The sequence below is a fragment of the Echiichthys vipera genome (assembly GCF_963691815.1).
Source record: "Echiichthys vipera genome assembly, chromosome: 1".
In the NCBI taxonomy this organism is placed as follows: Eukaryota; Metazoa; Chordata; class Actinopteri; order Perciformes; family Trachinidae; genus Echiichthys; species Echiichthys vipera.
The window spans coordinates 24,957,513-24,975,869 of NC_139826.1; the positions used below are offsets into that span (position 1 = coordinate 24,957,513).

The 18,357-nt window shown below is 37.4% G+C and overlaps 1 protein-coding gene across 1 annotated transcript; it reads left to right on the forward strand.

Annotated features, from left to right (window-relative positions):
• Positions 1–985: 985 nt before the first annotated feature.
• stk33 (serine/threonine kinase 33) lies at positions 986–15,492 on the forward strand (the record flags this gene model as incomplete). Its single annotated transcript, XM_083920327.1, has 14 exons — positions 986–1,058; positions 7,613–7,729; positions 8,268–8,381; positions 8,532–8,636; positions 8,805–8,943; positions 11,192–11,277; positions 11,877–11,964; positions 12,844–12,919; positions 13,019–13,131; positions 13,308–13,393; positions 13,480–13,552; positions 14,199–14,356; positions 14,899–14,985; positions 15,349–15,492. Exons 2-14 carry the CDS (start codon positions 7,613–7,615, stop codon positions 15,490–15,492), a joined length of 1,386 nt encoding a protein of 461 aa, XP_083776453.1. The 5' UTR covers positions 986–1,058.
• Between the last annotated feature and the right edge of the window lie 2,865 nt (positions 15,493–18,357).

The window sequence follows — 18,357 nt, forward strand, 5'->3', positions numbered from 1 at the left end:
TTGTTTACAAACCCATTCAAATTGTGGGAACAAGTGCTGTAGTTCTGCTGTTACAAGAAATGTGATTGTAAATGTTCTTGTAAGTCCGTAAAAGTGAGATCATGCCAAATTACATTGATATCTGGGGGTTTACAGTATATCTTGGCAAAATATCTTACAGTGGAGAGAGGAGTTTGTAAAACTTTGCTGCTTCACTTCACAGGAATAAACTGTTTGAATAATAGGTCGCCACTTACTCTTAATCTTTAAATTATAATGTCATTGGGACTGATTTAAAATAATAATTTATCGACTGGTAGGGTTATCATCACAGTTGATAAACTGGCTTAATTCTTTAAAAAAAATATGAATTGAAAGGAATGAAGACTAACTACTCATTCAAAACACTGGATGTCCACTAGATGGAGACTAAGGACAAAGAAAAATCCAGGGTGCCAAAGAGAAATAAAAGGTTCCCCATTAGCTTAAAGCTGTAATAAGAGGATTTTCATTTAAATAAATGTCGGTCGTCGAATGAGGTTTCACAATGGTGATTGACTGATGAAAGTATTGCAATATTTGTTTAATTGCAGTATTATTAATTGGATGTCAGTGGTGACAATCCTGGAAATAAATGCTTATAGCTGTTTTCCATTGTATGCCAACTCAATTAACCATGCACACAGCTGTGAAAACGACAGACTGCTAAACTCTAGCACACTTCGATTGTTTTTATTCAAAAATAAATTCTAAATCTCCAGGGACTGTAATCATGAGGATTTTCATTCAAGTTTTTAGAACAAACTTTATTTATTTAATACAAAATACAAACTTATAAGGAAAAAAACAATACCACATATGTGCTGAATACAAGAACAATAGACACGTGAAGTGGGCTTTAGTAGGCACGGCCTCCAGGGGCGCTGTAAGCCCCTGAAAAAGGAGAAACCCCTGTTTTAATTGTATTTTTGTCCCTCTTCGCTTTCCCTAGTCACTCGCCGAAAAAGTTTTAGTGTGCAAACTAGACAACCATGGGACACAACCACAACCTGCTGAATGAAAATGATCTACTCTAAGCGGTAAGATACGTACGGGTTGGTCTTCTAACGTCCCTAGTCACATTTTACTCAATGTACATTCACACGGATATTGTTTTAGAACAGTGTTTTTCATCAGTATCTTGTTAAAAGCAAACGCTTGTGCAACTTCATGTTTCGTTACCGTGACAACGTATGGCATGGGGGAACGCTAGCTTACCTAAAAATGACTGTAACTTATAACTTAGCTCTCTGTATTATTTTCAGTGCAGCGTTTAACTTTTATCATCGTAGTGTTACAGCACAGCCAACGGCGGAGTAAGTTGACCAACTGTCTCTACATCATGTAGGCTACATTTATTAGATTATCCCATTAAAAATATAATAGTTACCTGGATGTAACTCCAGTTCTATGAGTATATGTGCGGAGCCCTTCAACGGGTGCCTCGGTGGATAAACCAATAGCGAAGCCCGTTAGAGGGCGAAGCACATACGATAAATGAAGTAACTTAAGCTTTGCGTTAACTTATTTGAAGAAATTGAAGGCGGTGTTTCCCATTAACTTGAACATTAACCTTACAATAAAGGTTGAATATGTAGAATCTTCATTAAAAGCTATATTTGTAAAATAAATAAATAAATAAATAATTCACCCATGGGGCGTTTTGATGGGTACAAAATGAAAGTATTGGTTTTCCATTAAAAAAATATAAGTCTGAATTAATATATACATATATATCCTCTGCAATACTTGTTTTTATGGTGCGGTTTGCCGGAGGGAATGGGTTCAAACAGGCTCAAACAGACTCTGGTCTCCTGTAGGCTACTGGGCCGGATCTGACGAACCTGGCAACCTGAGTGGTGGAATTATATTTTGCTGTTGCAACTCCGATTTTGAGACACTAGATAGTGGTGTTCATTAGTGTGATCATTCTCTATATGCAACCTTTAATTTACGCCAATTGTAAACATATCTGCAACATTTCAGAGCACGAAATCCCCTCCACAAATCCATTTAGATGTCCTAACTAACGTTAACCTAATTAGTTCAACTAATAGCGTGCCTGGAGTAGTCGATGTCAATTATGTTAATATGTCTAGTGCTTCAAGCATTTGTATACTGATTATCTGTTGCCTTCTTACTAACTGTTATAACACCCCTGGATGAACTGTTATAACACCCCTGGATGAAAAAGCACAATTTTTTCTTTTTCATAGAATATGAACACAATATTAAAATTAATAAAACCCAACCCAAACATACACACACACACACACACACACACACACACACACACACACACACACTCTCACACACAGGGAAGGAGAGGTACAAGTATGCCCAGTTAATCTTAACCACAAGTCAAGAAGACTATAACACATAAATACATAATAATAATATGCATACAAAATCAAAACAGAGGCAGACAAAAAACAAAAAATCTATGGAAAAACAAGGATAAGTACATATATATAAAAACAAGTAGAATCAAATTGCGTCCAGGTGTTGCCAAAAAGGACAACAAAATTCTTCCCATTTATGTTTTAAATACTTAGTCTGCAGTTTCTCCATGTGGATCACCTAAACAAGTTAATGTAGCCAGTTTCTGAAACAAGTTGGATTTGATGTTTTACAGTACTTGAGAATTATTCTTTTTCCGCTAGAACCATGGCCATCAATAAAGCTGTTTGAATGTGTAGAGGGAGAATTAGAGAGTCCTCTGTCAGGAGAAGAGAGTTGTATGATAAACCCTGGAAAAAAAGCTAATATTTTTGATCAGAATGGATTCATTAATGGATAGCTCCAGAATAAATGCAACAATATACCTAATTTTGATTTTTTGAGTCAGTTGAAAATCAAGCCTCATAATGTATCAGTTTGAAATCTGCCATGGTCACATTGGTTAACTTGTGTGTTCCTGCATCTTTTGTTCTAACTGGTTAAAAACATTTATCTTGACTGAAGTTTGACTGAAGGACTCATAACTGGAGATATCTGTGTATTCTGATATTAATATACTGAGCTTTGTCTGAGGGTTGTCATTGAAATGATTTTGGTTTGTTCTTGTTTCTGCTATGGCCTACATTTTTCAAGATGTCTGGCCTCCTAGCTTCCCAAGGCTGAGCCCAGCAAGGGCAGAGATTAGCCTTAACCAGGATTAAACCAATGAGAAAATTTGAATTTGTTGGCCCTTATCTTCTAGCAACATGTGGAGCGCTCTGAGCAAATGGCAAAAATTTATCTTTTCCTTCCTTTTGGCAAAGCATGTTTTCTTGCCAATAGACACTTATCAAACATGACCATTGGAGAATTCTTGGAGCGACCTTTAAATGATTTGTTTATAAGGATACTACACGTGTTACTTGTTTGATTGAGTGCAGGAATGGGAATTTAAAGCACCTCCTTTTTGCTTGGCCTGTAGTCCATCGGCTGTCTAGTATATTTTCACAACTCTTTAGTAAGTCTGTATGCTTTAATGGCTTAATGTTGATGTGTTCTTGGTATGATTCACTTAGACCACAGGCTTTGAAAATCTCTCTGCATAATATTAGGAGTCACCTCATAACTTAGTAGATGGGGTCTATATTTGCATTCTAAACATGCAATTTCTTGCCTCATCAGGTAATGTAATTCCACGCTTCATTAGGACTGTGAAGTTTATCATTTGTCATCAAAGCCAAGCTGTCAATAAATGATTAAGTTTCACATGAGGAAAATGTAATATTTGGGCTCAAGCAAAACGGATAGCAGTGTACATTTTAATTGCAGTAAGTAAGATTCTGTTTTTCTATGATTTTCAGGTTCTTTTTCAGCAGCTGCTTGTTACAGCTCGAGGCACCGTCATTAGAGAGCTGCTTAAGCACAATTTATTCTTCTATTTATTCCATTAAAGAAAGCAAAGGCCCTGTACAATAATTATAATGTGTAATATCTTGATGATCTGGTGAGATTGAAAAGTGTTAACTGTTTTTTGACACTGGTTTCTAGAGCATGCTATTTCTGTTTTGAAAACACCACTGCTGAATTTTGGTACTGGCGAATGCCACTTACAAATGGCATCATGATACATGATGATACCTGTCATGATTTCACACAGCCCAAGGTAAAGTACGTATATTCTTTTTTGCCCAGAACAACAGTCCAAAGATGTTCATTTAACAATTACTGTATATTAATCAATGAAATGCAGAAAATCTTCACATTTGAAAAGCTGAAACCATAAAATGTTTTTCTTGATAAATGTAAATGGTAAACATAGTTCACAGTATGCATCATTGCACATAGATATGACATCATACATTGACCAACACCAATAGAGTATAAGATATCATAGTGATAATCATGGTATTAAGTAGGAAAAGAAAGGTGGATATTTAAGTGCATGACGTCATACAGAGGTATATTTCAGGGCAAAGAGTTCAGAGTCCTTATTGCAGATTGGAAAAGCTCTTCTTGAAACAAGACGTTTCGACCAATAGGGCAGAAATGAATTTGATTTTGATACATGTAGTGATTAATGGACAAATATTTCAGCATATCACTTGGGTTCTACTGACAGACACCCCCTCTGACTTGCAGGTTCCCTTGTCAGAACTGTGTTAGTCCTGTTCAACAGTTTTATGGTGCAGATACAAAATATAAAGAACACTGCAGCCTCCAGGGGCTTGTAACAATCTTATAGAAGCTACTAGCAGTCGTATTGACATTAAGGATGTGAGAAAGACTAAATATGTATTACCCTGACATAATGAAAGACGAGCAGTTTTAAGGGAAGACCAGTTACACGGTATCAGAGACATCCTTTGAATGTCCATGCTCTCTTTATTCTAAAGTGACATTGATTTTGTGTGCTAAGTTCTTAGACAGTATCACTCGCACTCCTGGTCATTAGGCACTACGTATATTTGATCACTCAGCAGTGTAAATAAACACAAATTGCTGTTTGACAGAATGATGGAGAGATGAGGCAAGTATGGGCTTGACTTGTGATGAACCGTCAGCTCTAATTACTTTCTGCTGAAACTTGAGATGAGGTAACTCAATGTAAAAGGTGGACCACACCATGTGTTTCCATAGGGTTGGGGTATACTGATGTTTGCTCATCTTCCAGTGTGTCTGTGTGTGAACAAAGGCCATTAGGTTTTGACATTGTTAATTTGTGTCATTTGTTTACTATTATTTAATCATTATTGGACGTTGTTAATAATTATCTATCTATCTATCTATCTATCTATCTATCTATCTATCTATCTATCTATCTATCTATCTATCTATCTATCTATCTATCTATCTATCTATCTATCTATCTATCTATCTATCTATCTATCTATCTATCTCTCTATCTCTCTATCTCTCTATCTCTCTATCTATAAAAAAGATTCATACTCTGACTTAATCAAGTAAACAAAAAGAAGATAAAGCAGCCTAAACTTGGCTTTCAATGAGGTTTTTTAAATCCCACATTAGTGCAACTGATGTACAGGTACCTGAACCAAGAATTTTGCCTTAATGGAAGACATTTCAGGTAAATAGATGGTACAGGGGCACAATACTTACCAACCACTGCTGAGATGTTTTATTTCCATCTATTTGGCCATGCAACAAACACAACTGTCCAAGTGGAAAGCCGGGAAAGATTCATGTCCTTGTTACTGCATTAGTGGTTCTTGAGTGTTGTTTGGGTCAGCTCAGGAATGTCAGGAACCTTTTGTCTGTTACAGTCCACTCTCTTGGCGAAGTTCCTTTCTGGTGGGTAAAAATAATTGGTAGCTATTCTCAGTAGCTTTTACAATTAATTTCCAAGATTTTTTTTCACTTGACAGTAGAGGCACAGGTATTGTGCATATCAGTATCGATCAGGGTTCAAATGCAGTAATTCATTAGAGATGTCCCGTTACCATTTTTTCCTTCCGGAAACATCATCAATTTGTTATTATGGATGTGATATAATTGCAATTCTTCCTGAAGTCCCTTAGTTTGGGGTTTGGTTGGGTAGAAGCTGCAGTGTAAACATATTAAGTCATTAATAAGTTAAAAAACATAAACAAGTCAGTCATCTATTTTGTGTTTTGACCTGTGGTGTGTAGTGTTAGTAACATAGGTCTAAAGATCGCAGATAGACAACCCCAGGCTTAAAGCAATTCAAAACCTGTGTTTGTTAGTGACCCTTTTTGAGGTCAGAAATCTCACCCTGACCTGACCCTGATATCCAATTTCCTTTGCATCAGAGATCTGGGGCTAAGGACCAGACAGCTCTGTCTTAGAGACACCTGAGGTGCACAGGACCCTCCTTCTCCAGTCACTTTAAGTCCCCAGTGATACACTCATCACATGCCTCTGTCTTCCACAAATGAGCTGTGATTGAGGTGATTGGAATTTCCAGAGGCTGTCACAATCATTTTGATTGGAAAATAGACAGGAGATAATGGGAGAGACAGGCCTGTTATGAGAGCCCTGTCAGGGCTAAAATAATGCATCAGAGTGAAGAGGTTAAAGACACTGCTTCCTTGTTAATAATTAATTGCTGTGCATGTGGTGGATCCACTTCATTGCTCCCAGTCATCACTTGATAATTGCTTTACATTTAATTTGGCTTTAGAGACTGTTTTTCAAGCCGGGTAAATTGTGCTTAAAGTTAATACAAGCTCAGTCAGAGACAGAAGTTTGGTCATAAACCAGTGAAAAAAAAATACAAGTTAGACTAGTGGAAGTGAAGACTCAGTGATTCTGTACACTAATTCTTAAGGTGTAGAATGAATTATGAGCTCAGTAAAAAAATTAAAGACTCAATACTGATAAAATTCTTCAGCTTCAATTAAAGGAGCTGTACTCAACATTCAGAGCATTTAAATAGCAGCAAACAGATATTTGCTATGTAAAGTGTTAGTGTCATAATGGTATCCTGAGCAGAGAATGACGTCTCTCTCCCTCTGGGAGGGATGATTGCTTGTATTAGATATTTTCTTTTTAATATTATATTTTCAAATGTTTATAAATTAGAAACGATATTGGAACGGTTTGGTATTTGGTGTACTGGTTGTTTCTGGAAAAATGTAATTGTCTTAGTCCTGAAATAATTTGTCAAGTTACAGAAAATTGTTCATTGTAATAATAATAGATGATTGATAGTAGTGCTGATTCTAATGTCAAACATCTCAAATGTCAGAATTTGCTGCTTTTTTCCTGTCCATTATATAAAGCCACCTACTGAGTAGCCAAAGGCTCTCATGATCAGGAATGACTATAAATTGGGTCACAAAAGAATGAGAGAACTGACAATAGGACACCTTACAACTTTGGTCAATTAGTCTTTTTTTAAGACTTTTTTTTTTTAAACATGTGCTTTTAGTAATCAGTAATTCATATAAATGTTAGTCATCTCTGTGGCTAAACAATATTCAAAAACGTGTTGGTATTTTATAAACACCAGATTTTAAGAAATCCCTCTCCACGACTGAATTTGCACACATATTTATCTAATAAAATAACTAATTGGGTCGTCAAAGTTATTCTTTGATAATAAACAGCCTATCATCCTATGGCCTGGCAAATAAATGTCAGTGAGATAATGACTGCTGTCTCCTTTCATCTCTAGATGACACAAGCCTATGTTAGTGGATTAGGCATGAACATGGTGTCCCCGCGGACCAGCAGGGACACACTGGAGAGGAATGTGCCTTTAATACGCCTGGAGGATGATGCTGACCTCAGGGTATGGAGAGCTTCTTTACATGATTCCACTGCAGCCCTGTGCTGTGCTATGAGGCGACCACTGAAGAAGTCACACATACTCACTGGTGACCTCTATAGTACACTCTTATCTGCACCAGAAGAGGATCAAACTTCACTTTGCTGCTGTATAGCCCCCCTTCATTGGGGAATTCGACTGTTCCCCTTGCCAAATCCGAAGCAGCCAGTGCTCAGCCTTGCATGCACACAGATAATGATCAAGTTAATTAGACCTGAGATTGAACGAACTGCAGCAGCAACTTAATCATTTGTAACTTGATTAGAAATACTATATTCTGCACCTCCAGAGACCTGAAAATGTTTTTTTTCCCAGAGAGCTTGAAATTAGGATGTACTTTGGAATTCACGTCTTGAGTTAAGACATAATGTTTTTGTAATCCAAAACAGTAAAATGATCCTAAAGTCTAAAAGAAAAAAACTCAAGGGAAATCCTCCTTGTCTCTGACTGATGACAGGTGTAGATTACAAATGTATTAATGTTTTCTTCCTCATCCCCGTAGGAAATCTATGAATTTGGAAGGAAACTGGGTCAAGGTAGCTTTGGAGTTGTTTATGAAGCCACCCACATCGAGACACAGACAAAATGGGCTATTAAGGAGGTTTGCAGACCAGCGGTGAGTACATTTAGCATCCCTCTGGGCGGCCTGTTTTTTAACGTGATAAAAAGTTGCATTTATAAGAGAAGTTTAATGTTTGGAGAGAAACAAATGGCCACAACCATGCTGAAACTCCATCAGCTGTGATTTAACTTTCTGTTGCTTCAGGCAGGAAGTTCGAAAGCCATGATGCTGGGGCATGAAATAAACATCCTCAAACAAGTGAATCATGCACACATAATACATCTCCAGGAAGTCTACCACACGGCTAAGGTGAGCATTGCTCACCTTAAAGTAACAAACTCAAATTTGAGAGAGTGGATTACGCTTTATGCATGTGACACATATCATGATCTCCTATTATTGTGGCTCCGATAAATATTAGATAAGCACACACAAATGGACTGTATGGTCAGATGCATTTTCTTTTGGTGTTTCTAGATGACCTATTTGGTTACTGAGCTGTGCATTGGCGGTGAACTGAAGCAGCTGTTGCAGCGAAAAAAGTTCCTAACAGAGGACGAGACAAGGCACATCATCTGTAGCTTAGCTGATGCCGTTGTCTACCTTCACAAAAGAGGTAATTGCAGATTGACATTTTAATAGTATTACAAATCATCTTTATGTGAGCTGACAGTCAAGTTTTTGATGACCTCCGGTCCTCACCTTGCTGCTCGTTCAGCAGTCCTCTGTCCTCTTTGGCCGCTTAGGCATTGTAACATCTTCAAATCACTGACAGGAATGTTTACAGGTGTGTGCCAAAACCTGGATGTGGTTACTATCCAGCAGAGATTAAACTTGTAACCAGTAGATAAGTGAAACTGTGCTATTCAGCATGTTAAATCACTTTATATTATTACAGTAATTACACTCTAGTGTGGAGAAAACCGTATTGGATGATGCTTTAGTATAGTTTTATATTTAAAATTAAATACGCAGGTGGAATTTGGACAACACCTCAGGCCTCAAATTCAAGTTTTCATTTATTTGTCACTTCCATATACAGAGATGTTGGAAACGATATGTTGTTTCCCACGGCCCAAGGTAGTAACACAAAAATACACACATACACCAAATGGACATAAGAAATGGGGAGCTTGGCAGTCAATGAGTAGTGTAACAGTTATTGTAAATATACAGTATGGGGTTCAGGCTGTGTTTCAATAAAGTGTACTTCAGTTAAATTGTAATGGTACCATGGTGCCATTAATATATTCAATTTGTGTTGCCCTCAATGACGTGGGATGTCTTGCCATTATGGCTTTGAGTCATCATACAAGTGTGGCTCATTCTGATAAATGAGCAATTATAAACAACTTCCAGAAAAAAAACACATGATAAACATTTTAATTAAATCTACATGTTTTATTTGGAAATTCCGTTTCCCCTTTTAATGGCGAAATCTTTGGTTCGAGGTAATTTAGGACAATGAGGCACCATTACGCGTGACTAATGACTAATTTACAACAAGCTAGGGAGCAATACTGATTAATAGGTGTGTTTTCACATGGAATGTCCCTCTGTGCCGGTTTGCATCACATCTGTAGAGACGAATGATACTAATGAGATAGTCCTGGTTTTGAAGTAGCCAGAACCGTCTTTGTTAAATGGCCAAACCTGAAGCTTAAATTTTTGATGTTCTCTCAGATAATCACATTTTTGCTCTTTTGTCAGACTCAACTGCTGTTTCTAACATTCAGCTGTTATGCCTAGGCTCAGCTGTGCTGTGAGCTTTAATGCTAACACATCCTGGTAACAACAAGGTACATTTTGCATATACATGTAACTAGAGAGTGATTATTACTGAAATATAATACACCAAAAACTGTTGTGACTGGTAATTATGATGCAATTTCCCTCTAAGCAATATTTTATTAAACAACTAAAAGACATGCAGAACAAATTAGTTTATTTTAAGATGGGTAATTGTTTTTTACAGTATGTAAATAAAGACATTGCCAGCAAGCAGTAGAAAAAACAGGCCATCATTAAACATATATTAAATGGATGAAGGAAAACAGAGCATTTTCAGGTGTTGGTTTTGTGCACACTAGTTGGTCTAACATACCTTTCACACACCATCAACACTGTTGCGTTTTATAATTGGTTGCTTCAAACAGTGCAGTAAAAAGGACTGCTCAGGGCAAATTGTATTTTTCCTCCTGCCTTCTCTCACTCCACCAAGTTTTGTTAACGAGGCCCTTCAGCATCACCTACTGTAAGCAAGGTAAACAGATCGCTGTGTTTGTGTGTGTAGTTTACTCTGGTGACTGACATTAGCAAATCATGTTGCACTTTACTCTGATCACAGACTTTATTTATTTACTTCAGAGCTATGGCTGTGATCCATGATGTACTTAGGAAAGGTATTTAATTGAGAAAATCAGCAACACAGCAACAGTGACAAGTGCAGAGTTGTGTGATACTTCTCAGTAGTTCCATCATCTTTGAGCAACATCCTTTTCACCCATTTGATCTATTATTAAAGGGAAATTTAGCTTTTTATTGGATGTCAATCAGTGTTGATGGTAAATAGTCAGTTGAAGCAATAACTTCATCCAATGCGTACTATATTGACAGAGAGATCGGAGTTCTCATTGTTGTGGAGCCGTGCCAGCAGTGCCTTCATGTACCACAAGGCATTGCCTGTAGTTCTTCCGTGGCTCCAACTACGTCACTGTCACGCAGGAAGAAGAACAGAATTATATATAAATATTGTTAAATGAATGAATATTGATTACAACAACTAAATGCCACCTACATCCCTGCTAAAACTGTATTCAAACCCAATAGGTCTGTGTAAATGTTTTCCTCCTCACCTCTTCTAGACATAGTGCACCGAGACTTGAAACTTGAGAACATTCTTGTAAAGAATTACCTTGACGGGGATGATAATGGCAGGATTATTATCAAGGTAAGATGGTGACACAAACTGTGAAACTTTAGTTTCATCGCTTCTCCTCTATATTTAGTAAAAGCTTTAGATACTACCTCATTATGACAAGACTCCCTCAGGTCTTTGTTTATAGTATACCTTTACAAAGAGACTCAACTGTATCTTTAAACAAATTACCAGCTGAGCACAGCATGTTGTGTGACAATGAGCCAGCGGAAGAAGATACCTGGTGTGTGAGCTAAAACAAGGCTAGACCATGGCATAAAAGTCCCCCTCTCTGTTTTTCTCTCTATCTCATACACATACATAAAACACCCACATACTGTACATGTTGTAAGAAAGTGTTGTCATGGCACAACATAAATTACTTTCATTTCACAGGAGTTGTTTTATTTCTGATGGATTTGTTTACTTTTGTAAAAATGTGATACCCCCTCTGCAAATATGTGGATCTGGATGGCCTTAACACCTGTGTTGCTATTGATGTAAATCATCAAGGATTATTGATGTGTTCAAGTTTGAGCCTTGTTTTACTGACATAATTAAGACTTACATGTGTGTTCTGTCAGCACATCTAACCCATTCTTATTTGTATCACTTTATTAATCTCTACCTAGGTGACAGACTTTGGATTATCGGTGGAGACAGGTGGTGTAGGGATTGAGAACATAATGACGGAGGCCTGTGGGACCCTTATCTATATGGGTATGACACCTATATCTCATACAGCATGCTAGTAAGAGCCACAGATGACCACAGGGACATACCTTGAGAAGTTTGAATGAGCGGTGTAGTAGCATACTTTGCCATCTGCTTCAGTATTTCTTGGTTCTACCACTGGGGGGTGGCAAAGTTAGACATTTTTAAAATTTCGTACAGTGATTTAAAGGTTCTAAGTGTAATTCTATTTTGGCATGTGGACTGTATCAAGTATATTTTATATCAATGCGTATTGTTATGAAAAGTCACCCTGCAGAGTTTTTGAACTATAGTGGTGCTATGGAGCAATGTTTTTATGAGCAGGTCCCTGATTTGTCTGTACCGTGTGCTTTATTAGCAATCGCATATACAAATGTGTAGTGCTTGCAGGCATTGCATTTCTGAGACCACAAAAAAATGTGCAAGAAGAAGCAGAGGAAAAGAAGCCTGTTAGGCAACATGGATATAAACAATGCTGTTTAAAAAAAAAAAAGGGGTTGTGAATGTTTTATGGAAGTGCATTCAACTTGTTTGTTAGGCCTTAAGGATACACTTAATGTGTTGGGTGAGAAACACTGAATATGATTTTTATACTTGCTTTGCAACAGTTGTTGCATGACCTACACAATAACAATCGACCTGTAAAATATTTTCAATTTTTATTTTGTGAAACCTTGTTCTGGTTTGCAGTCCTCTTATGCTCTTCCATTTTTATTGGGGCATTGCTCCCTTTAATGGCTGTGTGTGCGATTTGCTCATTGAATCATTGCCCAGAAGCACCACTGAAGGCCAAAAACTAGTTTTAACTAGTAGTTTTGGGTCCTGAAATTTTCATATCTCTGACTGAAGAAAAGTGATCCATTTGTGTCTACGTGTGAATTTCAGCCCCTGAAGTAATGAGCGGTTGTGGTTACAGCCAGTGGTGTGATGTGTGGAGCATAGGAGTTGTTATGTATATGCTGTAAGTAGACACACACACACACTATATTATACACATACAGTATTTATATACACACATACATACTGTGAATACATGTGTCTCAGATGTGTGTCCTTGTAGGCTGTGTGGGGAGCCTCCGTTTGTGTCCAAAACAAAGACAAACCTACTTAAGGAGATTATGAACAAAGAAGTCAAATTTACTCAACCCATCTGGGCCACAGTCAGTGATGCAGGTGACACTTAGAATAAATAAATGTAAACCTGCAAAAAAGGAGAAATTGTTTGTGATATGGAGTGAAATGTGAATGGACTGAATTTATTCTTTCATTGACAAGCAGTACAGGATGTTGCATACATGTTCAGACTGTTACTAACAAACTCACCGATTGGCTTGAGTCTGTCTCGACAGCAAAAAATCTACTGACTTGCCTTCTGAAGGCGGACCCCGCCTACCGCATGTCTGCTAATCAGCTACTAGAAAACCCCTGGATTACAGTAAGGCAATGTTTGTTCCAGCTGCATTCATAAACTTTACCAAAAGAGTCACACAAGGGTCTGTAATGGGGTGCTTTGTCCAACAGGGTGACACTAATGTGCCTGCTATGCCATCCAATGTGCTGGAGATGATGCGCAACCACCTGGAACAGAAAGAAAGTAAGACGATGTAGTGAAGATTTAACTCAATTCAAAAAACTTAATCCCGGTCATGAGTAGATCATTTGAATAAACAACATTGTGCAAGTGATAATATATGAAAGCGCATTCTGGTGTATGAAAATAATGGATAAAGTAGAGAGAAAATATTTCAGTTCAAATTAGTTTAAAATGTATTTAAAATTGTAGTCAGTTTAACTCAGAATCAGAAATACTTCCCAGGGGGAAATTGTTTAATTTTCATGGTTGATTTCATTTCAGCAGTGAGAGTTAACTGGTTACATAGCATGAAGTGTTTTGTATTGTTGCTATGATTACCTGCAGTTTACTCTGAGGTTTTTTAACCTGCTGAACTGCCACAATAATGTGTTAGAGGTGTCCTGATATATAATTTCCCTAGATACGACCAGCCATTCAGAAACAATTTCTCTCACCAGGAATGGCTGTGCAGTACCCAGTACCATGGGATATGTCAAAGGGCAAATTAGTAAAATCTACAGAGTAACTGATTGTAATAAATATGAGCCACTTGATTATCATGCATGGAGATTACTGAGGAACAGAGAGGAAGGACACAGACAGAGAGCGAGGTGAAAGCCACATGAGGTTACCTGATGCTGATGTTATTTAAAATCATCCACAATAGGAGCACAGACTCTGGAGAACTTGTCCCTCACCTCCTCTGAGGGCACACTGGACCCATCCCCACTCCCCAGGGTAGTGTCAACAAAAACCGACAGCAACTGCAGGAGGCGTGCTGAGAGGAACAGCACCTTCTGCACAGCCTCCACATCCACCAAGCCGGTATTGTATGTCTGTTTAGTATAGCTCTGCATTTTGACCTCACCTTCCATATGTGTTTTTTTTATTCAGGACTTTATATGGCTCCCAAATAATTTTAAAAATCTTTTTAAGTACCGTTATGTGTGCTTACTTACCTCATTATTGTAATGATCTTGTTTTTTATTTTATTTTAAAGTTTCTGAAGTTTTTGGCCATTATTCATAATCACTTTTCCATCACCAACTTGCAGAGCTCACCTGGGTAGGCAACATAACAGGCCCTGAATAAACCATAATAACCATATAATCTACATCATCAGGAAAAAAATCTATGGTATTAACATTCTCCTATTAGATTTTGCAAAGGTACTTGGTGTCACTTCATGCTGTGTTCTTGTAAGTTACTGTGGTATGTATGGGGGTATGTAATAACTCTGGCTCTCATATTGTTCAAGAAACAGGTTAAAACAAAAAAAAACTACCACTCTATGGTCATGGAATCTAGGTATTGATCTCTCATCTCTCATCTTTCCCTGTGGGTTATCCTTGTATCCTGGAATAAAGACTAAAGAGAGTGGTGGCTGCCTCCAGCGGGACAAGCACAACAACAGCTCTGACACACTGGGACTGCTTCGACCCACCACAACACAGGTTTGTTGAACCTCCTGTGGCCTTTTCAATTCAACTTCAATTTATTCTTTGCTTTATAGGTTTTAATGACATGTCTAGTGGGGCTTGACATATCCTGTAGTTTTAAATTTGTCTGGTTCTGATCTAAATAAAAAAATAAAAATATCTATAATTTTAGATTTTGGCTTTAAAACCCAAGCTTTCTTATTCAAGTGTTTTTATAGGCATACTTGCATACTGCCTTTCATATTCAGTTACCACTAGATGGTGCCAAATTTACCTATTACAGAAGATGGCCATAAAGGTGTAGCGATGCAGCTCTTTTAAAATGGATGTGATAGTTAATTCTGTTATGTAAGAAGAATATGAATCTTATCCCTGCAGTCTCATGCCGGTGTGAAACCCTCCACACAGCTGAGTGCAAATCAGCGCAGGCCTCGGCACAAGGAGGTCAGTACAGCACAGAAACCAGCCTCTGAGCTCAGAAATGCAGACAACCAGAGACCTTCTACCTCCAGGAGAAAGTAGCACTAGCCCCCGCAAACTTCAGGATATACAGTAACTAAAAAAACGAGCCATGAGAAAGTGAGAGAGAACACAAGTGGGCGGGCAAAGTGAGAGAAACTAGGTGTTGGACTTAATTTGATAAACACTTTATTTAATGTTATTCTGTTTATTTTTTGTAATTCTGTGATTTTAGCTGTGATGTGAATGAAACTGCTGCGAATGAATGGTGCAACCTTTATGGTGATAATGGTGTATTTATGTAAGTACTCTGCCAGGGCTAAGTGGGGGTCGTCTTTTTTTTTTAATGAAAAAAAGTGTCTAATAAAATCAATCAATCAATCAATCAATGACCAGATACTAAGCAGTGCAGCAGTGACAAATAAATGGGCCTCATATCCGTGTGTGAAAATAGTACTGGGAAGTCCAAGAGCACTGCAGCTGAGGGTCGAGCCTTAGGAGTGCCTCGTGCCAAAGGAAGGGAAGTCTGAGGTGTTCCTATGCTTACTGTGGCACAGCCAACTGTTTGAGAACGCCACACAGCCCAATAACAGACTCACACTTTTTTGGTCAGGAATTACAGAGATTGAGTAAGTTTGTCAGATGTTACTGGTGGCATCTGATTGAAGGCTTTGATTATAAAGTGGCGACCTAGAGTAACAGAAAGCTAGCTTGGAGTTGAGCACAGCACAGCTCATTCCTTAATAAAACTGTTATTTAGTAATTTACCTACTACCGAGCAGCATATCTTGTCATTCTTTATGTCATCTTGTTATTTATGTACACTGTGAATGTATGGTTTTTCCATGTAGAAATGATTAAATCTCTTATGTGAATATTAAGTTATTATGTTGGGAAATAATAATTATCGTCTAGAGGTTAACAGGGATTTAATAATCTGGTCTAATATTTTCAACATCAACACAGACATATTTTTAAAAAGAAATTGAAAAATTTAGCATTTGTCAGAAATGTGAACATAACAAGTAGAAGCTGTCTGTACATCAGTAATAGTAGATAAAGGATATTTCAAATATGATTATATATATATGTGTGTTTATATATATATATATGTGTGTGTATATATATATATATATATATATATATATATATGTGTGTGTATATATATATGTATACATATATATATATATATGCATATACATATATATATATATATATATACACATATATGTATATATCTTCTTTGGCATGACTGGCGTTTCCATTCATAACTCCGTTGCTGTGGTGTTCCAGGTATATGTATGTACCTGGAACACCGAAATATCCTTTATCTACTATTACTGATTTACAGACAGCTTCTACTTGTTATGGTCACATTTTGACTATATATATATATTCGTATGTATATTTATATAATTTTTAAAAAAAATATAAAATGTGCCAAATATCATAACTGTAACTAACTGTTGCACAAAATTGTGCATATTGTATTTTCAATAACATGACAAAATATTATTAATTGTTTTATAATAACATCCTGAATTGCAGAGAATACTTGTAATAAACAGTACATGACATTTTATTGGATATTGTTTCACAACGCCAAAGTGAGCATTAGGGATTTTCTTTCTTCTATTCTGACCTCTCAATTCCAAAACACCCTATGACTGCACCCACTCAGTGTCAAAACAGACAAACCGTCACACAGGCTGGTTACGCTCCATCTGAATGCAGAGGATTGGGACTGAGGGCAGCCACGGGTCTAATCTCATTTGGAGGCCATTGAAAGCAGTAGGAGCTACTTTGAGGGCACTGCCATTCAAGCACAGGTTTTTCCGCTGTAGAGAGAATAATCCCCAGCATAGATACAACATTAAAGTAGCCAAGCATAACACACAGAGGCTGAATTTCAAATCCACCCATTTGCATCTTGAAGTGAATGAGTGCCAACAATGGGGCTCCGTGCTCATGCACAGGCTGTGTGCTTTAGTGCGTCTGTAAATGAAGCATTCATTTGTTTAAAGTGTTTTTAAAGGGAATTTCTAAATTGCAGGGAAGAGGTTATTAAAAGTGTGGACACAGGATGTGAACCTTTATCATATTCAGTCCAGGTAGACATACTGATTTCAGGTGATGTTTCTTAGCATAGTGAGTAGATGTTCCAAACAGTTTTTCCACTGTCTTTCGTTGGATTAATTTTAGTGTATTAGAATGAACAAATGACATGCGAATGATCCAAGCTGCTTGCCAAAAGACTGCAACATTACTGCAACATTATTGACATACTGTCTGCCTTTGGTTTACTGGTATAAACAGCAGATGGAGCTATAGTAAGTTGCTGAATTTATTTCCTGGAGTTCAATCGACAGGAAAGTGCTACCCCTGAAGCTTACTACCTAGTTTTGTGCATGGAAATGTGTAATTAGAATTGATTGCTTGAGTTACTGCCCATTAAAGCTGTGATGTCCATGTAACGTGTAACTGATTAATATGTTGTATGGTTGTGTCTTCATAGTCCATTCAAAAAAAATAAATGGTGAAGATATGCTTCTTTTTGGGTGCTGTCTTATTCACAGAATGTGATTTTATTGGCTGATAATTTATGAAATAAAAACCAAAACACAACAATGATTTGTCTTAGTTGAAGCTCTTTTCCCTTTAGACTACTACACTGGAGGTCTGTTGACAACCTCCTGTGTGGCTAATTTTTGTCAGAAGGGGAGATTAGATTTGAACATATGGTCCTCATTGTCATGTGCCAGACTTTTGATTAATTATAGTGAAACTTGAAGAAGAAAACCCCTCCAAACTGATTTGTGCAAGCAGACTATAGCCTAGAGCAAATTAAAGGAGTGCTTGCTCATGACTCAGAGTGGAACAAATTTAAAGAGACTGAAACACAAGAAAAAAATGTGGAAGGTTCGGATG